This window comes from Equus przewalskii, chromosome 7 (genome assembly GCF_037783145.1).
Source record: "Equus przewalskii isolate Varuska chromosome 7, EquPr2, whole genome shotgun sequence".
NCBI classification, from domain to species: Eukaryota; Metazoa; Chordata; class Mammalia; order Perissodactyla; family Equidae; genus Equus; species Equus przewalskii.
In genome coordinates, this window is record NC_091837.1 from 35,655,818 (window position 1) to 35,682,364 (window position 26,547).

Sequence of the window (26,547 nt, forward strand, 5' to 3'; positions counted from 1 at the left end):
CAAGTTGGGAAGGGTAGGTTTCTGCACCTATGGAGGTTATAATCTGGTGGTAAATGTGGTAAGAGAGTGGAGGCAGGCATATTTAGGGAAAGTTTCATGAGGACTAATCCAGACTAAGAGGTCAGAGAAGGCCCTAATAGAATCCAGTAAAAACATGCATACCAGATGCAAAGAATCCATGCCAGATCAGTCAGTTTGCATGTACTTAATTCGCGATGTGCTTTTGTTTTAGTTGTTTAAGAACTATAAGAACAGTGTTATGTGTATAATAGTGTTGCATGTATATATAGTTAGATAACTTTATAATAAATAATTTAAATCAACATTGAGACCCAGAACATTTTTCCTTTTTAAAGGAAAATACTGAAGCCAATATAGGAGAAGCACACTATTATAAAACATAAAGCAAAGGAATAGGAACCAAGGCATTTTGTGTCTATTCCTAGCTCACTGGCTGGCAGCCCTCTGTTACTTGAATTCCATAATTTGTAAACCATGATTCATAAAGAGTTGCAACGGAATATTTTAGAGTTTTTAAATTAATAAGAAAGAAATTTTAAAAATCCCTGTACTGCTGTGAAAGTTCCAGAAATCACTCACAAATTTATTAAGAAAATGGGCAAAAGGAAGAGGGTGGGTACAGGACATGACACACAAGAAAAGAAGGCAGTGAAGGGAAAAACCTAGGGGCATTTAGTGCCTGGCAAACTCTCCACAGCAGGAAACAGTGCTGTGCATATCATAGCCGTTACTGAATTCATACTTGTTGGAATTTCCAAAGATGACCAAACAAACATCACGAAGGAAGTGGCTTTTTTGTTTTTAAGTTTTGTTATGGAAAATTTCTAACATGTACAAAAATACCGAGAATAGTAATGAGAACTACCACGCAGCTTCAACAGTCATCACTCATGGCCAATCTTGTTTCATTCATATCTCCCACCCTCCATTATTGTGAAGCAAATTCCAGACATGTTATTTCACCCCTGACTATGTTGGCACACGTTTCCAAAGCAAAAGAATTGAAACGAAGGTATTTGGTGTCCACGCCTGGCTCACTGAGTGGCAGCCTCTGTATCTTCGAGTCTATAATTTGTAAAATATGATTTATACGGAGTTGCGACGGAATTTTTAAAAAAAGTAACCACAATAAAAAAAGAGGTGGCTAAATCCTCATAAGGTTCTCCAGGAGGGAAGCTCACCCCATAAATCCAGGTCGGCGTTTCATCTCCCGGGAGCCCAAGATGACTCAGGCAGACGTTTCCTTTCAAGGTTGGGACCCCAGCCGCAGCCAGCAGGACCCGGCCTTTTAGGGCCCTAGCTGGTCCTCGCCCCGCCCCTCCGCCCGGGAAGTCTCCGCCCACTGGGCCCCAGCAGCCCCCGCGCGCCCCCGCAGCCTCGGCGTAGGGAGCGGCGCACCGCCCAGGACGCGCTAGGCCTGGGCTCGGGAGCGCGCACGCCGTGCGTCCCAGGCTCGCTCGGGATTCTCGCCTGGTGGCGCCCTGAAAGGCGCGCAGGTTGGTCCGCCATGTTCCTCTCCGCGGTGCTCAGGGCCCGGGCGCCGGGCCTCGCCGCCCAGTGGGTAAGGACGCTCGGAATGAGCCCAGGCGCCTCCGCCGTTCTCCCTCTCTCCGCGCCTCCTTGTTGTGGGCACAGGAGAGCCCTGGGCTCTGGCCAGGCCTGCAGGCGGCGGCAAGGACACTGCGGCCTTCGCCCTGTCCCCTGGCGGCTGCTGCTGCAGCTCCTCCGTGAGCCAGGAGCTCCGAGGGAGGGTCGGCAGAGGAAGCGGCGCGGGTGCGTGGCCTCCCCCCAGGGCTGGGGATTTACACCTAGTTTGGTCAAGGAGAGGAGGAAGGAGGGGCCGCTCGGTCGTCTGTTGTTGCTGTTTCGCTCTAGCGCGGAACGTGGCCTGTCGTGGGTCGGCCAGGTCTGTTTCCGAAACCCGCCCGCGAAGGAGGCACCTTGCAGCCCTAGCCTCGTGACCTTATTGCTGTCGGGTTGCAGCGTCCTGGAGACAACTCTGGGATTGAGGCTCTAGCTTGCTTGGTGAAAGCTTAATGAGCATTTCCTTGAGCCAAGAGAAGGGTGACCGCGGTGTTTCATTTACTGTAGTTGTGTTTTGCATATCGGAAAAATTCGGTAATAATCGTATCAAACTAACTGAAAGAACACCACCACATATACTGCACTCAGCAGGATTTTAGAGCTTGGATGGTCTTTTGAGATCCAAGTACGTTCATCTCTTTTAGGCAAGGAAATTGAATCTCAGAGATGTTGAAACACTTGCTCGGGTTAACTTAAAAATGCAGATTCCAGAAATGACGACCATAACAACAGCGCATTTCCTGGAAATAAAGAAGCCTTTTTTTCCCCTAGCGGTACAGTTGAGGTTGAGTCGGTTCTCAGCAGCAGAGGAGGAGAGAGTTCGTGGTAGTATAGAACGAGGTCAGGGCTTTAGAGTTCGACCTGAGTTCGGATGGTGGCTTCACCGCCTTTTCTTGCTTTGTAACTTTGGGCTGTTATTTTTCTCACTTAGTTCCTTCAGTTGTAAAATGGGAATGTTCCAATTTGCAGAGTTTAGTCTTTCAGTAAACATTTGAGGTCCTACTGTGGGTCATGTGCCGCTGGGCTCCAGGTAACAATGTGGGTAATAATGGTAGGTAGCATTTGGTGACTGCTTTCTATGTGCCAAGCACTGTGTTAAATATTTACTTCTAAATCTCATGAAGTTGGTACTGTTATTTCCCCATATTACAGATAAGAAACAGATTTAGACAATCCCTGTTCTTGCCGAGTTGATAGTCTCATGTAAGAGGAACTTCACATTAAGGTAAATGTCATTTAATGTGAAAGTACAGTGTTACAGAGATGAGTAAGGTCATGCAGTTTGCTTTGAAGGTAGTATAAGATTTTTCCTGGAGGCAATACTAATAGATTGGGGTTGGAGTCAAATAGATTGGGGAGAGGGCAGTCTAGGTGGAAAGGACAACATGAGAAAAGACTAGTTTTTGTTTTTTTCTCTTTAAGCTACCATTCTGAAGTTGCTCAAGTTTACTGAGGGAAATTGCTATGTGTGGTGAAGATTTAATGAGTGCTATAATAATAGAAGGGTATGCCACCCTGAGCAGAGACTAGGGAAGTGATTTCACTTTGCTTAGGGAAAAGAGAGAGTGGTTCAGGGACTTTGGAGGGGTAAGAGGAGGAAGTGAACCTTAGTCATGGTAGATGAGAGGGAGGTATAGTGTGACATAGCGTTGGAGGTATAGGTAGCCGTATGTACAGGACAGTGAAGTGTGAGAGCACAGCAGGATGGACAAGGAATAATGAGTTGTGAAAGATGAGGCTGGAGAAGGTCATAAAGACCTTGGTATGTCATACCACAAGAGTTTAGATTTTATTCTGTAGGTAGTGAACAATTTTAAGTAGATGAGTAGCAAAATCAGATTTATTCCCAGCACTACCACCTCACCCTCCCCCCATTGTAATTTTAGGACAGAATCTCTGGAGATGTGGAGAAGGATGAGATTGGAAGTCAGAAGAAGAAGGTTATTGTAGTAATCGAGGAGAGAAATGAAAGACTTTGAACTGGGGATAGTCACAGAAAAAACGGAGTAGCAGGAAAACCAATTTAAAAGTTGTTGAGGTAGGATGGGTAGGACTTGGTGACTGACTAAATTGAGAGAGTAAGAGAGAGAGAAAAGAGGACTCTGGGATGTTTCTCATGATCATGGTTTAGGCCACTGTCTGTAATGACTATCTAATGTTGAATTACAATGAGGTTGAAAGAAATATTTGTTACATCCTTTGAGCAAGGTGAGGCATAATTTTTTAAAAAATTGTCATGGATAGCAAATTGATATAAAGATGAGAAACAAAATGAAGGCATTAAAAATGACATTTCTCTGCATAAAGGAGTGTTAATAGATTTCTTTGGGGATCAGTACAGTAGGCAGCTTTATTTGATAATTTCAGAGGTGAAAGGGTGCAGAACCCACCTATTTGTAGAAGTACGTGACAAATCTGTGAAGAAAAGCAACTCTTTGGGATTAAACTGCAGACAGTTACATAGCTATGATGGTTACTGGAAAAAGTATAATTTTATCAAGGTAGTAAAAGTATGCATCTTGGGGGAAAATCTGGAAATTTTCCTTATAAGTTAAGGTTCTGAGCCATGATTTGCAACCCAGAAAAGTGATCTTGTCGTTACTAATACCATGTCTAATATATGTTTAATAGAAAGACATATTAGAATATTTACAAATAGTACTATTGAAAATATAGCAGGATATAATTTTATCCTTGTCTTAACCAATTTATAATGAAAACGGAATACTGCACACATTTTTAATCCTCTTCACATCAAGAATAGCATAACATAGGTAGAAAACGTCCAGGAAATAGTAACTAAAATCTGGTGAGTGTTTCAGCTTCTGTATGAGGTTAGACTTAAGAAACTTTGGTGGGGGCCGGCCCGGTGGCGCAGCGGTTAAGTGCGCACGTTCCACTTCAGGGCCGGGGTTTGCCGGTTTGGATCCCGGATGCAGACATGGCACCACTTGGCAAGCCATGCTGTGGTAGGCATCCCACGTATAAAGTAGAGGAAGATGGGCACGGATCTTAGCTCAGGGCCAGCTTCCTCAACAAAAAGAGGAGGATTGGCAGCACATGTTAGCTCAGGGCTAATCTTCCTCAAAAAAAAAAAAAAAAAATTTTGGCTACCTGAGAAGGGGAAGGTTCAGAAAGGAGAAGTGAAGAATAAATCACTAAGAGGAGAGAATGGATAAAAAGACTTTGTTAACTCAGTTACAAAACAGTGCTAGTTGACGTTTAAAGGAAATACTCTTGAATCAAAAGAATGCAGTTTTGTTCCTAAGGGGATATTATGGTAGTTCCATGAAAAAATAATTATACAGTTTGAAAAATACAAATAATGTCATGTTGTGTTCGGATGGTTACATTTATGGTGATATGTGGTACATGTTGTTAATATTTTGAGGTATGGAGAAGGAAGTTCCTTATTATCAGTGACTAAATATTCCTTAATATCCTTCAGTATTTCCAAAGATCCTGGGTTGGAAAAGATCATTTAGCATTTCTTGTTCTTGGAATCATTAGCATGTTGAAAATCATAAAATCCGTGAACTGTGAGCCAGGATACAGGCACTGTATACCCTACAGCAATAATCCCCCAACTTGATCAAAAGAATCACCTAGGATGCTTTAAAAATATAGATACTTGGGCTCCTTCTGGTCATAGGTTTATTAAATTTTAAACAAATGTATGTTTACCTGAGTATTAATCTTTAAGACTAGAAAATGAAGCAATTTAAGTTTATACAGCATTTGTTTGTGTTTATTTGATTTTCACGTTAAACTAAAAAGTTCGTGCTTAAGTTTTACCAGTTAATTCTTTAGGCTAAAAGCTCTTAAAATCATTTAAACTTTTGAAAATGAATGTTTGCTGTTAGAATCAACTCTTAATTATTTAGGGTCTCATTTGTTTTTGAGATTATTGAGGTCTGTTGTTTGACCTTTTTTTCCTTCAGTAGCATTTTAGGGGCACAAGAAGAAATTATAATGAGAAGTGAGTGTTACTGTTTAATTAAAGCTCCAAAAATAATAATAATAGTGGCTAACACATGAGTATTTATAATGATACCATGCTAAACACTTTATCTCATTTAATCTTCTTTAACAGTTTAAGATACTGCTGTTATTTTGTAGATGAGCAAACCTAGGTACAGAGAGGCAGAGCAGCTTGCCCAAGATTACATTAATTGGTGAAGATGAGACTGAACCTCGTGACTAAAATAGTGTTTGGACATTTCATTTCTATGGAGTATTCCTGTCCTTAGGACATTTGAGTGTTGTTTGTATTCCTATTCGATTTTAGATGTCTAAAGAATGCTTTGTTTAATTTATGGTCAAGATAGCTGAAAGTAATCAATATTGTTGCCATTAATATGGTCATCTTAATCTGTAATGCTCCTTTAATACCTAGGCTGTTCATGTAGCTTTTCTATAATATAAATTTGGCCAAATTTTAGTTGTTAATTCTCTCATAGTGCTAGAAAAATCGCTTCTGTTTCTTTAATACGAATTAACATTTTTAGTTTTTAACGATGGAACTTGATATGGAGGACATTTGTAAAAGCCCTCCTATGTATATCTGAAAATATACAAAACAATTTTAGTGGTTAAGGCTTGTACTCAAGTCAGGAAAACTTATGTTTGGGTTTTCATTTATTTAACTGTGTGATCTAGGAAAAGTTTTTTTCCTCCCTTTGAGCCTTAGTTTCCACATTTGCAAAATGGGATGATAATAATACTTATACGGTATGGTTGCTGTGAGGAGTAAATGAGTTACAGTATTTTTAAAGTTTGTAGCGCAGTATCTAAAGCATTGTATTTATTATCAGTATCCTTGAAATAGATTTCAGTTACCATTAACCCATCATCTACTTTATTAAACTAAAATGCATTGAACAACTGATTTCTCAAGGATTTTTTTTTTTTAATAATTTCATTCTCTCTTTTTTTTTTTTTTTTTAAAGATTTTATTTTTTCCTTTTTCTCCCCAAAGCCCCCCGGTACATAGTTGTGTATTCTTCGTTGTGGGTTCTTCTAGTTGTGGCATGTGGGACGCTGCCTCAGCGTGGTCTGATGAGCAGTGCCATGTCCGTGCCCAGGATTCGAACTAACGAAACACTGGGCCGCCTGCAGCGGAGCGCGCGAACTTAACCACTCGGCCACGGGGCCAGCCCCTCAAGGATTTTTTAAAATGTAAAAATACCTACCCTGAGTGTATCATGGACAAAGACTTTTGGGGAAATACAGTACAGTACAGATTAAATAAGCCAGTAGGTATTGGTAAATAATGGGAAGAAACTACAGAGGGAGCCAGCATCACTTTTCTTTTCCAGGAGGTGTTTCACATGTGAGTTGTGACCCCCATGCAGGTGCACACAGTATATAGTGGATTTAATCTGTAAATGTTCAGAGTAGTCTAAAAGGTATATTCCCTGCCTCAGTTGGTTGCTAATAAAGGAAAAGACTGTTTTCCATTTGCCTGACCTTAGTCCTCTCCTGACTAATTAGGGTAGTGATTCTGTCAGTTTCGTTTTACAGCTTCCTTGTCCTTTAAGTTGCCCTCGCTAGATGTGGCCTTTTATACTACACGTCTGATAGAATTGAAAGGTGAGCAGAGTTGGATACTGATGATGTTTGAGCAACAGAAGAAACTAAGGAAGGTCACTGGACCAGAGCATAGGAACACATCCAGGTTACACGATGTCTGACCCAGGGGATCTTCCTAAAGGAAAGCCCCAGAAGTATCCACAAAGGAAAAGAACCATGTTCACTCAGAAACAACTGGCGGATTTGCGGCTCCTGTTCAATGAGAACCCATACCCGACCTCCAGCCTTCAGAGAGAAATGGCCTCAAAAATGGAGATACATCCAACAGTCGTGAAGGTTTGGTTCAAGAACCACAGAGCAAAACTCAAGAGAGCCAAATACAAGCCTATTCAGCAAAAACAACAAGAGGCTCAACAGCAGCAATTAGCTGAGGCAGGAGGCAAGGCCAGCTCTTCCAAGACAGGCGCGGATACACCTCCCAGATCCCCTCGCAGGGCCCTCCCCGCATCCCTGGTTTATACAGAGCATCCAGTGCCTGCCTTCCAGCTCCGCCTGTGCCCCAATTTTAATGCTCACACAGACCACTTTGTTGGCCACAAAATAGTTCATTTCGGCTGCTGCCGAGACCCTAACATATACTGCCTCTCTCCCACTCTGGAATCCCAAGTTCTTTCCACGAGCATCAGCGCTAATTCCTTCTGCTCTTCATCACCACCAAGATCTTGTCAGTGAGAGGACCCAGACACAAAAAGTCACGTGGTGGAATGATTTGTAATGATTCCCACACACGAGAATGCTTTTCAGCCATAAAAAGGAAGGAACACAAGATATACACAACATGGATGCGTTTCAACATTGTGTTGAATGAAAGAAAAAAAGACACGAAAGACAACATACTATATAATTCCATTTATATGCATTCCTGGAGCAGGAAATGCCACAGCGCCAAAAAACACATTAGCGGCTGCCCATGTGGTAGATCTAAGAGACTAGTATGGGCAGTATCTTTTTTCTTTTTCCTGCTTCTTTGTTATGATTTTATTTTTTTTCTCCAGTATCATTCAGGTTTAGTCACTGTCAGTAAGTGGAGCTTTGGCTTATTTTTTTCTACTTTCTATTTTTTAGTCACCTTCCCAGCCATCTCTTTTTTTTTTTTAAACATTTTATTTTTTCCTTTTTCTCCCCAAAGCCCCCCGGTACATAGTTGTGTATTCTTCGTTGTGGGTTCTTCTAGTTGTGGCATGTGGGACGCTGCCTCAGTGTGGTCTGACGAGCAGTGCCATGTCCGCGCCCAGGATTCGAACTAACGAAACACTGGGCCGCCTGCTACGGAGTGCGCGAACTTAACCACTCGGCCACAGGGCCAGCCCCCCAGCCATCTCTTTATAACTTTGACCACTCAAATATTTCCAGCTCCCAAATTTTTCTTTTGTTAATCTTTTTTTTTTTTTTTTTTTAAGATTGGTACCCGAGCTAACATCTGTTGCCAATCTTCCTTTTCCTTTTTTTCTTTTCTTCTTCTTCTCCCCAAAGCGCTCCCCAGGACACAGCTGTACACTCCAGGTGCAGGTCCTTCTGGTTGTGCTATATGGGACACCACCCCAGCCTGGCCCAATGAGTGGTGCCACGTCTGCACCCAGGATCTGAACTGGCAAACCCCAGGCCACCGAAGCAGAGGGCACGAACTCAACCACTTGGCCACGGAGCTGGTCCCTCAACTCTCCTTAAGACAATGAAACATGCTCTCCTAAGCCATCTGTAACCCCCCAGAAGGAACCGCTATTTTGACTTTTGCCTATTCATAAATTTCACATAAGTTGAATCATTCCAAAAAAAAAAAAAAAGGAAACTAAGGAAAAAAACCCTCTTCTTGGGGAGTGGGTGGAAGAATGTGAAATTTTAGTTTTTGTCATTTTGAACTTTTGGTTATCAGTATTACAAATGATGTTAAAAGAGAAGGGCTAGTAGAAAGAGCAGAGGACTTAGATTCAAAAGGCATGGGCTCAGAATCCATCTCTGTCACTAATTGTGTGGTGGAGGGCAAGTTACTGTCTCTGAGCCTAAATTTCTTTAAAAGTAAAATGGAAATAATAAGTTCTAACCACAGATATTTGAGAAGTCAATGAAAAAAGGTATGTTGAAGTACTTAACACAAAGCTACTCAAGGTTACTTGAATCCAAAGAAATCACTGCCGCTATTTGCCTGCTGTAAATCTTCTCTGCTCCTTCTGAAACACCCTGAAAAAAGAATAAACTAGAATTGAAATGCACTATTAATTCTGCATTATATATCAGATTACGTTCTTGTTTATTAAAAAAAACATCGTTTGAATTTTCAATTGGAGTTCACTGAATTCAGTTGGAACTCACTGAAGTATAGACATTTCAGAGTCTTATGAGAAACTAGACTCTAGTCTAAGGGGAGAACACTGAGCTTACTCTTCAAATCAGTCAAGCCTAGCTAAGTTGTTTTTTTCCAGTTCTAAAACTGGTCCTGGGGTGCCTCTTTATTCCAAAGTGAAACTGAATTCAGATGGCCCTTTAAGTAATGTAAAGATGTTAATCAAACTTTTAATATCTTATTTATTCCTTTGTTGAAAGTGACTGACATAGATATTGTAACAGATGTAAAATAGGTCAAGTTATTAAAGATATCAAAAAACAGGGCAGCTTTGGGGCCAGCCCGGAGGCGTATTGTTAAGTTTGTGTGCTCCGCTTCAGCAGCCTGGAGTTCATGGGTTCCGATCCTGGGTGCAGAGCTACACACCGTTCATCAAGCCACGCTGTGGCGGTGTCCCACATACAAAATAGAGAAAGATTGGTGCAGATGTTAGCTCAGGGCCAAACTTCCTCACCAAAAAGCAAGACAGAACGAAACAGGCCAGCTTTGAAAATGGCCATGTGCTAACTTGCTATGAATAATAGTTTATGCTGGTTGAAAAAAAAGAAGGCTAATATTTATCAATGTACTGTCACTGTTCTGCTTGCTTCTTTTGTTTCATACACAAAATCTGAGCCCTTTTTCTCCTATTTTGAAGAAGTCAACTTCAGACATTTAAATTAAGTTGCTCGAATGCTATGCTAACATATATATATTTAGGTTTTCTGCGGGAATAGAAAAGTGGCATTTACTATTTAAAAAAAAACAAACAGTAAATAGCTTGTTTTAAATAGAGTACATTCATGCATCCTTTTCTCTCTAAACTGGAACATCATGAGCCAAGGGAGGCAGGCCTTTTCATTTCTAATCTGTCTCCCTCTGTATGTATACCTGATTTTCTTTTTCTTTCCTTTTTTTTTTTTTGGTGAGGAAGATTGGCCTTGAGCTAACATCTGTTGCTTATCCTGCACTTTATTTTTTTTCCACTTTTTGTGTGTGTGTGTGAGAACTCACATTTCTTTTTTTTTTATTGAGTTGATAATAGTTTACATCGTTGTGAAGTTTCACTTGTACATTATTTCTTGTCCGTTACCAAGTAAGTGCTCCCCTTCAACCCCTGTGCCTACCCCTGACCCACTTCCCCTGGTAACCACTGAACTGTTCTCTTTGTCCGTGTGTTTGTTTATCTTCTACATATGAGTAAAGTCATTTGGTGTTTGTCTTTCTCAGTCTGGCTTATTTTGCTTAACATAATACTCTCCAGGTCCATCCATGTTGTAGCAAATGGGATGATTTTGTGTTTTTTATGTTTTTTTATGGTGGAGTAGTATTCCATTGTGTGTGTATGTATATATATATATATATATATATATATACACCACCTCTTTTTTATCCAGTCATCGGTCCATGGGCACTTGGATTGCTTCCATGTCTGAGCTATTGTGAATACTGCTGCCATGAACACAGGGGTACACAAGTCACTTTGGATTGTTGATTTCAGGTTGTTTGGGTAGATACCCAGTAGTGGAATAGCTGGGTCGTATGGTAGTTCTATTTTTAGTTTTTTGGAGGAATCTCCATACTGTTTTCCATAGTGGCTGCACCAGTTTGCATTCCTACCAACAGTGTATGAAGGTTCCCTTCTCTTCACAACCTCTCCAACATTTGTTATTTTTAGTCTTAGTGATTATAGCCATTTTAACAGGCATAAGGTGGTATCTTAGTGTAGTTCTGATTTGCATTTCCCTGATGATTAGTGATGTTGAACATCTTTTCATGTGTCCTTTGGTCATCTGTATATCTTCTTTGGAGAAATCTCTGTTCATATCCTCTGCCTATTTTTTGATTGAATTGTTTGTTTTTTTGTTGTTGAGTTGTGTGAGTTCTTTATATATTTTGGAGATTAACCCCTTGTTGTTTACATGATTTGCAAATATTTCCTCCCAGTTGGTGGGTTGTCTTTTTGTTTTGTTCCTGGTCTCCTTTGCCTTACAGAAGCTCTTTGGTCTGATGAAGTCCACTTGTTAATTTTTTCTTTTGTTTCTCTTGTCTGAGTAGATGTAGTATTCAAAAAGATCCCAGAAAGACGGTAGTTTTAAGATTAGTTTGGTGATGTTAGACAGGATGATTTGGATTGGGGAGGGGTCAGCTAGAAAACTGTTAGAGTAGTGCATAGACCTGAAATAATGTCTGAAATAGAATGGTGATAGTAACAGAGGAAAAGGACTAAAGACTTTTTTTTTAAAAATTGAAATGTGATACATATACATTGCAAAAACTTCAAACAGTATGCAAGGATATATGTTATAGTAAATATAAAATATGATAAATATTGTGTATATTAAAGAATAGGGGTACAGTAGTCCCTTTTATCCTTGGGGGATATGTTCCAAGACTCCCAGTGGATGCTGGAAACTTCTGATAGTACCAAACTCTATATTTAGTGTTTTTTCCTGTACATACACATCTTTGATAAAGTTTAATTTATAAATTAGGCACAGTAAGAGATTAATCACAATAACTTCTCTTTGGCATATCTGAATTGCTAGCATCACTACCCTTGAGCTTTGGGGCCATTATTAAGTAAAATAAGGGGTACTTGAACACAAGCACTGCGATACTGCAATGGTGGAGATGACTATTAAATGACTAATGGGCGAGTAGTGTGCATATACAGTGGGGATATGCTGGACAAAGGGATGATTCAAATCCAGGCAGAACAGTGAGGGGCGGCATGGGATTTTATCACGCTACTCAGAATGGTGCACAATTTAAAACTTAAGAGTTGTTTATTTCTGGAATTTTCCATTTACTATTTCGGACCACAGTTGACCACAGGCAACTGAAACCACAGATGGGGGGACTACTCTGCAAGGATATAAATTATGGTACATAAATATGGTGCATATATTATATTAAAGAGTAAATTTTTTTCCTCACTCCAGATCCTTGGTCACCCTCTGTCTCTGTCAGAGACAGCCACTGTTACTGGTTTCTTTTATATCATCTTTGTATTCATCTCATTTATTCCTTTATTTCTTGTATAATATTCACTATATTATAATACTTTCTATATTTTGAAAAATCGGTAGGACATGGAGACTAGTGTGTTTGTACATGTTGACCTTTTGTCAAGAGCTGTGAAGGCGCTGAGATTTTACCCTACTTAGAAGCTGACAAGTTAACCTCCCTCGGCTTCATGGATGTTGGCTGAGACTCCTGGGTCAGAGACAGAGGACTTTATCACTCGGGGCCCATCAGGCAGCGTAAGCTTCCTGTTCATGTTAGTTCCTCTTGACCCTCAAATTTCGTGGGAGTGACCTGGAGCAGCTCCAGTGAATGCTGTGCATCATAGCTGAGGAATCCAACCCCAGCTTCAAGAAAACTTACCCAGCCTTTGCCCCAGGGGGAGACATTCACTACAAAAATCCTTGAAAAGATAATCTGGAACAAAAGCTGTTAGTGCCTAGTGCCTCTACTCCTAAGATGTGTAGAAACCTGAGACCCATAGAGGATCGTCTACCCGCACTACTTCTTCCTTCCCCACTGCAAGTGAAAGATAAATCTGTATGTTCATTTCAGTAGACAGGAAGGAGATGGTATTTTTCAACCATCTAAAATATACTTTGACCAGAAAAATTGACAGTCTTATAATAATAAGATAATAAAAATTGACAGTCTTAGAAATAATAAATAAAAAATAATTATGTGCAAATGCAAGAAACTCAGTAATATGTTATTTTGTGACAGTGACTCTTTGTTGAATCAACTTACAAAGCACAATTTTAAAATATTTGTTCAGTTCTTAAAATGCAGTTGTTTAAATCTTGCATTTTTTAGTTATTAAATGTTTTATCCCCATGTCAGCTAAGCAGATGTGATAATGGTTTAACAGGTTATATAGTACTTTCAGAGAAACTATTATTTGAACCTTAGAACACTCCAATAAGTAAGTATCACTGTTTTACAGGTGCAGAAATTCAGGCTTAAAGAAACTGGCTTGTGCAAGGTCACATGTTAGTACGTAGCAAGAGTGGTGATCTAAACCCAGATCTTCCAAAAAATAAATAGTTGATCTGAAACTGTAGCGTTTTTTTTTTCTATAACTTAGCTGCTTTTTTATTTTTTTTGACTGTTCTCAATCAGTAGTCTGTCTTCAGCAATTTGAATTTTAAAACACTTTATCTTGGATAGAAGTATCTGTGTGTGTGTGTGTTTGTGTAAACACATGTTCATATCTAGAATTACAAGTGAGCCAGAAAGTGCCTCAAAATAAATTTTCTAGCATGTAGCTACATAGGCCCAAAGACCAATTTTCAAGATTATCTCTATATTTTTTATTTTAAGTAAAAGTATGTGCCAGATCCTGGAATAATGAGGAAGGGATCAAATGTTGACCCATAACTGAAGCTGTTTTAACTTGGAGGTTGTTGGTGGTTTCTTTGATATACAGGGAAGTTAGAAGGAGAAATAGGACTAAACGTAGAGGTGTTAAGTTTCATTTTGTACCTGATGAATGTTTTGTTTTAAATAAGATTTTTTTTTTCTAGTTTGTCAATTAATCCATGCTAAATAGGAAACTTGGAAAATAGAGAAAAATATAAGAAACAAAGTACAGAATAGTTTTTTTAACATCATAATAACAGAGATAAGCACTTTTAATTGTTATGGCCTTCCAATCTTTGCATTAGTGTCTATGTTGAATATAATTGGGATGGTAGTTTATGCTGTTTTTGTTTAACTCTTATATTTTCCAGTTATGGTTGTGGCACAAATACTTCTTTCTGTGTCATTATTTTTAGGAAATAGGATTTTTGTTAGCTATATAATATGATTTTTGTTGGAATTACTAGTATTTCTTTTAAAACCTCCCTATGTTGGGCTTTTTGGTTGCTTGTCTTTTGCTATGATAAATACTACAGAAGACATTTTTATATAAACCTTTATCATTTCATACTTTAGGATAAATTTCTGAAAGTAGAATTACTAGGTTAAAAGATAGAAACTTTCTTTAGTCTGTCCGTACACCATGCCAATTTGCTCTCCTAAAGGCTGTATCAGTTTTTACCTAATGTATAAGCATGCCCACTTCTCTATATGCTTAAGAGAATTGAATATTATCTTTAAAAAAAAATCTTTGCTAATTTGGTAGCTAGAAATGTTATCTCATTTAAAATTGCATGTTTTTAATTACTAGTAAGTTTATTTGAATTGTGTGACATTTTTGTTCATTTTTCTCATTGATTATAGTCATATGCCGCATAATGACGTTTTTGTCAATGATGCGCTGCATATACCCCAGTGGGCCTGTAAGATAGTATCATATAGTCTAAATGTGTAGTAGGCTCTACCATCTAGGTTTGTATAAGTACACTCTATGATGTGTGCACAACGATGAAATCGCCTAACGGATGCATTTCTCAGGTTGTGTCATTAAGCTATGCATGACTACATATATATTTATGATCTCTTCACACTCACTTTTTGTCATCAGATGTGTACAGTATGTCCTCCGTATCTGTGGGTTCGGGTCGGCAGTTTCAGCCAACTGCGGATGGTAAACAATCCGCAGTTAACTTGACTCCCTCAGATACTGAGCCCAGCAAATACTGAGGGCCAAGTTAGAGACTTGAGCATCTGGGGATTTTGCTATCTGCGGGAGTCCTGGAAGAGTCTTCCTCGGATCCTGCGGGATGACTGTATATGATTCAAGAGTCATCATCATAGATAAGAATGGATATAGATGAGAATGGATAAGCTCTCAGAGGCAGAAGATCTGCAGAGAAAAGAACATAGGATAGAACTGAGCCCTGAGGAAAACACACCCTGAGAGAGTGGTAAAAAGCCAGTTAAAGTAAACAGAAAATGTTAGAGTTCAGAAGTTAAGAAAAGAGAGAATTGGGTACTTTCCCTCCTTTTAAATTAGTCCTTCCTTGCTTTGTTATGAAATCCTTTGTTTTCGCTCAGAATTTATTAAGTAACTCACTAATGTTACTGAATAAAAATTGTTCTTTGATTTTTTTTTTTAAAGTGTCTTCTCAGCTAAAGGGATGGCAGGGACTGTCACTGTCTTCTAAATAAAGCTTTATTTTTCAAAGTTGATATTGTTCTTTTTTTTGAGGAAGATTAGCCCTGAGCTAACATCTGCTGCTAATCCTCCTCTTTTTGCTGAGGATGACTGGCCCTGAGCTCACATCTTTGCCCATCTTCCTCTACTTTATATGTGGCACGCCTGCCACAGCATGGCTTATTAAGCAGTGCCATGTCCGCACCTGGGATCTGAACCGCTGAACCCCGGGCTGCTGAAGCGGAACGTGTGCACTTCACTGCTGAGCCCCTGATATTATTCTTACGGTATTTTTTTTTTTTTTTTAATTATGGCCTTAGTTTTATGTTTGTTTATCTCAATCCAGGTTCTGGACAGGTAAGTCAAGGATATAGGCATAATCTTGTATTTACAGATTGACCTTGGAGCAATTTGGGAGAAACTGAATAAAAGAATAAGAACATAAACTCTCTTGATACATGTTGCATTCTTTTAAAAAAAAGTTCATCATATGTTTCAGACACCAAAAAAGAATGTAATAAACACTGTATGCCTAAGAAAACAAAACCAACATAGTTGAAGCCCCCTTGTGTATCACTAACTGATCAAATTCTCCCACCCCTCCATTATCCTGAAACTGATATTTATCACTCCCATATTTTATACATATGTCTCTCATTCTGTACCTGGGTCTTGTCTTCTTAATTAAAGCAAGTATTCTACATGAACTTATTTCTTCAACTGAAATTTTATTTGAACCTAGGAAAGGGTTAAATATATGATTGGTACATCACCGCTTTTACTTCCTTCTCTGTTTGCCTTGGAATTGTCTAGCTTTGCCAGTTCCATGCTTGGTTTAATCTAGTGTTCTGCCATCTGTGGTTAGTAGAACTCGGAAATCAGATGATTTCTGAACAATAGTCGAATTGCTTTTCAGGACTTGGGGAGTTTGGGAGAGTAGCAGCAGGGCAAGGAGAAATCAAGTGCAAGGGAGAAGGTAATCAAATGGATTCTTTCCAAAACAGTTGAGTATGATCAGTCTGCATAGCATCATAAGCAGCTTTCTGAAACTTTGATGGCTGGAGTTTCTAAAGAACTTAGTAAAGAATTGAAAAGGGGGACACAGTTGACTCATTTGTACAGAGTATGTGACTCATTTGTACAGAATGAAAACATGTTTATGAAGGTCCACATTAAACGAAAGCTGGCATCCAACTTGAGGCAGACAAGAGTGACAGGCAGCAAGTCAGCGGCACGCTAACTCTCCAGATGCTCGCCTGCAGGGTGCAGTGTGAAGGGCGCGTGGCTCAGCAGAGCGGGGTGTGGTGCTGGCTCTTCCACTTACTCTTAGTGGGCCACCTCATGCAGGTTAATAACCTTACCTTTGGATCTCCATTTCCTTATGTCTTTCTTGAAATAGACGTGGGCAGGTTGTAGGGTAGTAGACTCTATCTCTTAAGATCTTTTACTTCCATAAGTTGATTCTATTGTTTTTAATTATGAATCTTAAACTATTTACTTACAAAAAATTTCTTAAGGTTTGTGATTTACTAAACTTTCTTAAAATTTTAGGGAAGACATATAAGGAATTTGCATAAGACAGCTGTGCAAAATGGAGCTGGAGGAGCCTTATTTGTGGTAAGTACTTAGATTTCTTCAGAATAAAAAGACTTGGAAATTTGGGTAAATCTGTTGTAATAATCCAAAATATCTTAAACACCAGTGTCTTTGGTATATGCTGGCAATTGTAAGAAGTTAAATATAGCTAATTGAATTTACTACATTTCAAAAGATGTCTGGTGCCAGCTGAACCTCTCAAGTTTCAGTTGGCACCAGGGCAACTCTGGGAACAAGAATTTAGATGATTCTTTGGTGAAGTTACTGTGAGCACTGGTCACACTAGGTACTTAAAAGTCAGTCATGTTGGCTCGCTGAAGATTCTGAGGCTGCAACAACTTGGGGAATCCCAAAATGGCACTAGTTTGAAACTCATCAATTTTAGTAGCATAGTGAATACATCGGCACTTGGCCTTTATATTTTTGGTTTCCGGGGTTTAAGTACAGGTACAGGTCAGTAAACTCCCCAGCTTAGTTGCACAATTCAGAAAGGATAAGATAATCTGTCCCCTTTCTGTGACAAGGTACAAGTTTCAAGGATTAATCTAGTGTTGTTTAAAGGCAATTTAGTGGACTTGTATGATGATTTAGAGTTAGTGTGGTATAGTTTTGTAACCTGGGTTATTTCCAGGCTGCATCTTAACAAATGCTGAGTTAGCCGTACTATTGATAAGTAGGTTTCTACTTTATATTTTATCATCCTTCTTCAAAAACGTATCAAATTTGCCACATATTTGAGATCATTGTCCAAAGTTTCTGTTTTCTTTCCTCTCTTATGTCCTTGAAAAAGCAGTACTCTGAGAGTTAACATATTAAGGGATTGAATTCTGTGTTCACCGTTCATACAAAACATTAATTGGTGTAAGCGTTAATCTCAGTGTGACTCATTTGATTTCCTGTTGACATGCCATTTCTTGTCGGTTTTTGAAGAGGGCCTGCTCTTTTATGGAGAAGAAATAAAGCTGCTTGCTGTTGGCCAGTTTCTGTTATGGAAAACTAGCTGTGGGATAGTTTTTGTTATGTGGGGAAGAGATGGTACTTTTGTACCTTCCCTGAAGTAATGGGTCCCTTTGACAATCTGATACACTCTCTTTTGGAAAAATGCACATATGTTCACACTCAGAATTTTGTGTCTTGATTTTCTAAGGCTTCCAGTAATTGCTAATGTTTTGGTAATTACTTTTAGAAGATCCTATTCTCTAATCAAATTGGGTAAAACTTATTTTGATTTTTGCTCCTAAAGCTAGTTCACTTAACCTTTAGAGGGTGATTTTTAAGACTTACCTAAAATTTTGATCTGCTAATGTTACTTTGGTAATCATACTTATCAAATGTGTATTTAAGAATTAGTTTAAGCCATTCTTGATGAACGGATAGATTGGTATATATCATGTTGGAATTAAAGTGAAGAGATAAACGATCACTAGCAGCATAGTAATGTACAAAGTTTCACACTTTTGATGGAATTTTGAAAAACATTTTTTTCCCTTTTATAGCATAGAGATACTCCTGAGAATAACCCAGATACTCCATTTGATTTCACACCAGAAAACTATAAGGTATTTAACATTACAATTAATTTACAAAATATTTAGTATCTTCCAGATGTATAAAAACAAGTGCTTTTTCTTTGATACAGAGGATAGAAGCAATTGTAAAAAACTATCCTGAAGGGCATAAAGCAGCAGCAGTGCTTCCAATCCTGGATTTAGCCCAAAGACAGAATGGATGGCTGCCCATCTCTGCTATGAACAAGGTACTGAATTCATTTTTGCCTTAGTTGGGAAAGAGGAGAGAGGGTGTATGTTAACTTCCTTAGGTAGGAATTCCTCCAGAAGTCATTAACGTCAGACTCTAGGAGTTTGAAGCTGTTTAATCATTTATATGTTTCCTCAAATTACATTTATGTTTTGTTGATTCCCTTAATAACGCAGATAACTGAAAGAGTAGAGGTTTTTATCCTTAAGGAAATAGTAAAGGCATTATAGCGTAAGAGGTTTTCTTTTCTTTATTTTTTCCTTTTTGAGAGAAGTGGCCATAATAAAGATAAAAGCTCCCAAATGTGTATAATTTGCTGTCAAGATGTCCTGAAAATTAATGTACTATTTAAATACTAGAATTACAGAGAAAAAAACCTACTCACAGCTAATATGAATCTCTTTAATATTCTGCATCTTTGGCTACAGGCTTTGACAAAAATCTATATAATATATGGTATTTATGACACTTGATTATGGCACCTTGGAATTAACAACCTACAGAAATCCTATGGGTGATCTATTTAAATGAAGTTAGTCTATTCATACATATTTTAAGATTCATTTGTTTTCTGATAGTGTTTTCAGCAATAATCCAAATTTCAAGTTTATTTATATCCTACAAATGTAACTACATTTGTGTGGTATTATGTTACAGTGTATACTTTACAAAGTGCCATACAAAACCACATATTATTTGATTCTTATGAGAATCATACAACTAATAAGCCAGTGTCATATAGTGAAAAATATATTTGACTTTGAGCTAAGAGATCTGACTTTTCTCTGAGCTTACTTCCTCGTCTGCCCTGAAGAGTTTGCACTAGGAACATCTCTCCCAGTTATTATGTTATGATGTCTAAGTGATAGAGGTAGGACTGATCATTTCCAATTCAGTGCATTTTCTACTTGACTGTTGTAGAGATTCTGCTATACTTCATTCTTTTCACTTTCTAAATTTTATTTGGTTTAACTATTAGGCTAGACCATTATGATCTTTCTTGGAGAACAGGAAAGTCCTCAGTTTGTCTAATGGAATCCCAAATGCAAATTTTAGATTTAGTTCATTGATCTCTTACTTACTTTGTACAGTACACTAACCTTGTTGTGAACTCTTAGTATTTTTTTGACTATGAAAAATGTTATAAAGCAAGTTAGGTTGGTACTATACTTAGTAAATATAGTCAGGTGGTTATTTTTTCAATAAATCACGTATTTCTTTAGAGGTTTTCTAAATTACTTACATTGTTTTTTAAATTATAATAGCCAATAATAATGATTTACGTATGTTTCTAATCATAGACACTTTTTTCTTTTTGCAAAAATTAATGTTTTTAATAATGGCAAGCTTGTTGGAAGTCTTGCTGAGTCGCCGGCTTAGCAGAACAAAATAGAATAAATGAGAAAGTAATGTGAGAACATTTCAAAAATATTGTTCCTGTTCTATTTAGAATTGGATGCGTATGTGTGAGAGGCAGGAAATAGCGTATAGAGAATAGAATCAAGATTCTTTCCACTTTACATTTGAAACTTTTGTTGTTACTGTTCCCCACTGCCCCTCCTGCTGCCCCAGCCTGCAAAGGAAAGCCCAACTTTACAACAAAAACAAAATCCAGAAGCTCACGCATTAGTTCTGTAACTGTCACTAAGTCATAAGGTGGTGCACAGCAGCATCCCAGGGGAGCTTTTTCAAATTAGACATCAGGGCCTTACTTTCTTTCATGTCAAAACCTGGATATATGCATAATTTTTAAGCGCCAGATACAAAATCTTAAGACCTTATAGATTAATGATATTAAACCAACTAGAAAATTGTAGCCAGGACTATAGTCAGAATAGACTGCATGTGGACCAGCCCTAGTAAATAGCTAAAAAACCTGTTTTCCTTAACAGACTTGTCCTGACCAAGAGTTGTGCTCAGATAGTGATTCCCTTGGTCCTGAACCCCAGTATGTCAAAACAAGTATTTTCTGTAAATACCTTAATGTGAAGGATTGGGAAGTACTAGCCTGTAAGATCCAGCTTTTCTAAAGAGTGTCTTGATAGGAAACAAAAGTAGTGTTTTGAATTGTTCTGGATAGCCTTGTATGTTTGTGTGTGGTGTGTATAAGTATGTATGTGTGTGTAAGTATTTAGATATGTAAGCCAATATGGGCTAATAAATGAGGCTTGATTCTCAACCATTTTTCTGTCACCATACCATTTGCATGCACTGTACATCACCAGTAACATTAAGGCTTTTTTGAAAAATTCGTGAAAGTTTGAAAAATTACAGTTGTTTAATATATTGGGGTTTGGCCACCAAATTTTTGCTATTTTAAATTACAAAAATCTAAGAATTAAAATGATTAAGTAGAAATTCTTCATAGTGACAAAGATTTAGAGAAAAGATCCTTTTGCAAAGACCAAGTGGAGAGCAGGAGGAGAAGGAAGTGCCTCTGGGTTCTGTGGTTCAAGAGTTAAGATGTCTGCAAAAATTACTTATACCTCACAATATCAAATACAGGTATATTTTGTGCTTTTGAAGAACTAAAATTTTTCTCTTTTTACTAAATTGAAGCAGTACTGAAATTATGCTTTTTTATAACATACCAAAAGCTGAATTAATAAACTTCATAATTATGTTATTTAAAATTTTTCTAATATTTTAGGTTGCAGAAGTCTTACAAGTACCTCCAATGAGAGTATATGAAGTAGCAACTTTTTATACAATGTACAATCGGAAGCCAGTTGGAAAGTACCACATTCAGGTCTGCACTACTACCCCTTGCATGCTTCGAAACTCTGACAGCATACTGGAGGCCATTCAGAAAAAGCTTGGTATGGGACACATTATATTTATAACTTTTGTGAAAAATAGAATTGTCTGTCTTTCTAGATTTAACCTATTTCTACCTGATTTTTCCAACTTTTGCCATTTTATTGGATCTATACTTCACAAGTAAATTTTTGTCTTACTGTCTTTGCCCATCTTTATTTCTTTCATATTCTTCCTTAGTTCTCAGCCTCAAAACTGAGTTTTCACCTTTTTCCCCCCTAATCATTAAGTATGTTTGAAAAGGTTATAGGAGTTTTAAAGTTTTCTTTGTTTAGAAAATTAAGTTTCACTCATTGTGTGATAGTATGTGGTACATAAAAAAATCACACTTGTCCATGTATTCTTCCAGATGAGCCTTGGAACAAATAAGATATGAGAAGAGTAAGAATGCTTCAGGCAGGGAAATTTGAAATAAGATGTTATTATAGTACCATTTACAAAATTAAAAAGACGTTTTTCCATACAAAATTGCCATTGCTGCATTTACAACTGTATATATCGAATAAAGTAAAAGGAGGTATCTTTTAAATTTTGTTTGTTATTGAATATCAAGTACTTGCGTGTTGTAGAAATAGTTGGGCAGTACTGAAATAAATAAAACAGAAAGCTGAAGTCTGTTCACAATCCTGCCCCCCACCTCTCAGGTGCAAATTCTGATAATAGTTGCATATGTTAGTTTTAGATTTTATATTGTTTGATTATTTTTATTATTAAATACACAAATGTAAGATGTCTGTGTTTGCTTTTTGGTCCTTATGTTGCATAGCAAATATATATTTTTATATAAAAAATAAATATATTTATTTTGCTATGCAACATAAAGACATACTATAGCATAGTATGTATGTCTGCTTCTTTTTTCTAAGTTATTCTGCAATTACTTTAATGTTAACAAGTTTGCATACTTGTCCTATTGTATACTGAGGTTGTTTACAAGAAGTAGAATTGCTGGGTCAAAATTTTACTGTATTTTGCCAAAATGCCTTCCTTAAAGATATGAGAGTACCTGCTTTCCTCACATTCTGAATGATCTTTGACGTTAGCAGTTTCCTGAGTCTTTGCCAATTTTTTAACTGATTTTAGTAGATGTTTTTAACTGATTTTAGTAGATTATCACAATCAAAATGAAAATAATACAGTCTGATGCACTGCTATATAACAACAAACATGGGAGATAAGTCCCCTGAAATTTGATTGTTTTTAAATAAGTACACTTGAGAAATCCTTGAAACTTGTAGTATAATTATCAGAGTTGTTTTGTTTATGAAATTTAATGCTCTTAAATACTTTTTGTATACCTCTGTAATATGTTGTTCATTTTGTTTGTTTTTTTTCTTAAACCATATTGCTATTAAAATATAACCTGGTCCTCACAGTCATCATCTATATTTTTAGGAATAAAGGTTGGAGAGACCACACCTGACAAACTTTTCACTCTTATAGAGGTGGAATGTTTAGGGGCCTGTGTTAATGCACCAATGGTTCAGATAAATGACAACTACTATGTGAGTATTTCAGTTAATATAAATTAAAGCTGTATTATGTCACACTTAAAATATTTTAAATATTTGGTTTCTTGTCGTATAGATTTTGGTTTCTGAATTATTCATTTAGAAGAAACTGTTGGCATAAATATCCAGGTGGCTTTCTTTTCTTTTAGCTTTTTTTTTAAAATTTTTCCTTTTTCTCCCCAAAGGCCCCCCAGTACATAGTTGTGTATTTTTAGTTGTGGGTCCTTCTAGTTGTGGCATGTGGGATGCCGCCTCAGCATGGCCTGATGAGTGGTGCCATGTCTGAGCCCAGGATTCGAACTGGCGAATCCCTGGGCTGCCGAAGCAGAGCGTGTGAACTTAACCACTCAGCAATGGGGCCAGTCCCCATAAGGCTGTTTTTTCTGGTTTCCAAAGTTTATTAAAAATCAAAGAATAGAAAAACTTTACATAAATATATGTCAGTTTTAGCTTCCACATTATTGTCCACCAGAAGGTTTTTAAAAAAATTATTCTTAAACATTTTTGCATTTAACTGCAGGAGATAAGGACACATTTAAAAACTTTTAAAGTATGAAAAATTTAATAATTTACATATACAGAAAATAACTACCAAGACTTAACAGATAACATTTTGCCACACTTACTTCCGGTGTTATTTTTATCATTATTGTCATTGTCTGTAGAAATAAGCTACAGATGCAGGTAAACCACCCCCACCCAAAATCTTACTCCTTTCCTTTCATTCCCAGAGAGAACCACTATCATAAATTTAGTGTGTATTCTTCCTGTACATGTTTTTAAACTTTTAATATATGTATCCAGCTATGCTAATATGTAATACTATATTGCTTATTTTAAAAATTTTACAGAGATGGTATCATACCTCGTTCTAAGTACTGTTTTAGCCTAATCTCACAAGTTTTGATTAGTAATATTTTTATCATTCAGTTCTAAGTATTTTTGTGTGTGTGTGTGAGGAAGATTCACCCTGAGCTTTAACATCTGTTGCCAATCCTCCTCTTCTTTTGCTTGAGGAAGCTTAGCCCTGAGCTAACATCTGTGCCAGTCTTGCTCTACTTTGTATGTGGGACACCTCCACAGCATGGCTGGTGAGTGGAGTAGGTCCGTACCAGGGATCTGAACCTGCAAACCCTGGGCTGCCGAAGCAGAGCAGGCAGAACTTTAACTGCTTAGCCACAGGGCCAGCCCCCAGTTTTAAGTATTTTTAAATTTGCGTTTTGGTTTCATCTTTGACCTGTGTTTTTTTGAAGTGTTCTTAATATCCAAGTATGTGGAGTTTTCTAGTTATCCTTCTTATTTATTTATTTATTTATTTTTGAGGAAGATCAGCCCTGAGCTAACATCTGCTGCCAATCTTCCTCTTTTTGCTGAGGAAGACTGGCCCTGAGCTAACATCCATGCCCATCTTCCTCCACCCCATATGTGGGACACCTATCACAGCATGGCTTGCCAAGTGGTGCCATGTCTGCACCCAGGATCCAAACCAGTGGACCCCAGGCCGCCGAAGTGGAATGTGTGCACTTAACTGCTGCGCCACTGGGTTGGCCCCTAGTTATCGTTTTTTTTGAATTTCTTGCTACCCTAATTATGTCATGGTTTTCATTCATAATATCTCATTAGCTCATGCTTCTTAGAAATTTGTTTATGGAAATTCTTTGAGGCTTCCATTGAAGGTGTATTCTTCAAGAAGGGATTTACTTTGCTTCTCTCTTGCTCTCAGAAATACTACTGGCCCAAAAGAAAGCCCCTCTCCTTACACCCTCCTCCCTTCCCCCAATGTGTAAGGTTCTAGACTAGCAGGTTTCTTTTCTTTGAAGGACAGTTTAATTTCTACTTTACCCTTGCATTGAGGGTATAGCTTTTGGGGGTCCTTTCTATGATTTGGATGGTCTCTTGTGGCCTGGAGCTTGGTCCCTTGCTCCTCTAGGCTGTGAATCCCTGAAGCCAAGTTTGCTTGGTGTTCCACTTGTCTCCCTGGGTTTTCCTTGAGTTTCTGGCCTCTGAGTATTTCTTTCTTGTCAGCATATTGATGAAATTTAAAAGTTTTTGTTTGTTTTTAATTTTTTCCAGCATTTTTTTAGTTGTTACAACAGGAGGTTCAGTTGGGATAGCTAGTTTGCCATAATGCAGTGGAAATCTACGATTTTCTTTTTTTTTGGTGAAAAAGAGTGGTCCTGAGCTAATATCTGTTGCCAAGCTTCCTCTTTTTGCTGAGGGAGATTGGCCCTGAGCTAACATCTATGCCAGTCTTCCTCTATTTTGTATATAGGATGCTGCCACACCATGGCTGGATGAGCGGTGTGTAGGTCTGTGCCTGGGATCTGAACCTGTGAACCCCAGGCCACTGAAGTGGAGCACACTGCACCACTACACCACCAGGCTAGCCGCTACAATTTTCTTTTTAATGAAGATGAAATTCGATTCTTTGGCCTTTTAGATTTCTGGGGTGTTGTCATTCTGCAGTGATTTTCTTCATTTAGTGATCAATGATTCAAATTTCTTACCTTCTCTATTTCCCATATTTAAAAAAAAAAGTCCTTTAAAAATACAGCCATAGGGGCTGGCCCCGTGGCCGAGTGGTTAAGTTCGCGCGCTCCGCTGCAGGCGGCCCAGTGTTTTGTTGGTTCGAATCCTGGGCACGGACATGGCACTGCTCATCGAACCACGCTGGGGCGGCGTCCCACATGCCACAACTAGAGGGACCCACAACGAAGAGTATACAACTATGTACCCGGGGGCTTTGCGGAGAAAAAGGAAAAAATAAAATCTTAAAAAAAAAAAATACAGCCATAGCTTTTCCTTTTCCCACATTTCTGCAATTTACTCATAATAATGAGGATCCAGATTTTAGCAGGAATTAGACAGTCAGGGCTTTGTATGAAGCACTGTATGTCTAAATATAGTAGCCTACAGATTTATCCAAAGATAAACATTCTTCCAGTCAGTATGGTATGGTCTTTGGCAGGGTAGTTAACTTTTATGGCCCCGAGGTGACCGGTGGATAAAATGAAATAGTCACATAAAGTTTGAATGGATTCTGCTTAGGAAAAACACAGATATCAAATACATTTTGAGGAGGGTTGCATAGATTTGAATATGGACTTGACATTTGATTTTATTAAGGAATTATTGTTAGTTAAAAGGTGTGGTAAAGGCATTGTGTTAGTTAAGAAAATGATCCTAGGCATCATCTGCTGAAGTATTAGGGGTGAAGTGTCGTGATATCTGCAACTTGCTTTCAAATGATACAGCCGAAACAAAAAAAACGCATATGTGTA

At 38.1% G+C, this 26,547-nt stretch overlaps 2 protein-coding genes across 2 annotated transcripts in view; both read left to right on the forward strand.

Moving 5' to 3' along the window:
- The first annotated feature begins 1,191 nt into the window (after positions 1–1,191).
- The window catches only part of NDUFV2 (NADH:ubiquinone oxidoreductase core subunit V2), a 33,177-nt gene continuing 7,821 nt past the window's right edge, over positions 1,192–26,547 (forward strand). The window contains exons 1-6 of the mRNA XM_008525062.2: positions 1,192–1,582; positions 17,136–17,201; positions 18,677–18,739; positions 18,820–18,936; positions 21,589–21,757; positions 23,151–23,260. Of these exons, the coding sequence (XP_008523284.1) occupies positions 1,529–1,582; positions 17,136–17,201; positions 18,677–18,739; positions 18,820–18,936; positions 21,589–21,757; positions 23,151–23,260 (579 nt within the window). The 5' untranslated portion in view covers positions 1,192–1,528. The remainder of the gene's footprint in view (positions 1,583–17,135; positions 17,202–18,676; positions 18,740–18,819; positions 18,937–21,588; positions 21,758–23,150; positions 23,261–26,547) is intronic.
- Positions 7,146–8,014, forward strand: LOC103554156 (divergent paired-related homeobox-like). The gene has a single exon (XM_008525061.2). It carries the CDS (start codon positions 7,291–7,293, stop codon positions 7,867–7,869), a length of 579 nt encoding a protein of 192 aa, XP_008523283.2. The 5' UTR covers positions 7,146–7,290; the 3' UTR covers positions 7,870–8,014.

Bases quoted from the DNA above. Each gene is read 5' to 3' on its own strand.
- LOC103554156 (XM_008525061.2), top strand. From the start codon at position 7,291: ATGTCTGACCCAGGGGATCTTCCTAAAGGAAAGCCCCAGAAGTATCCA.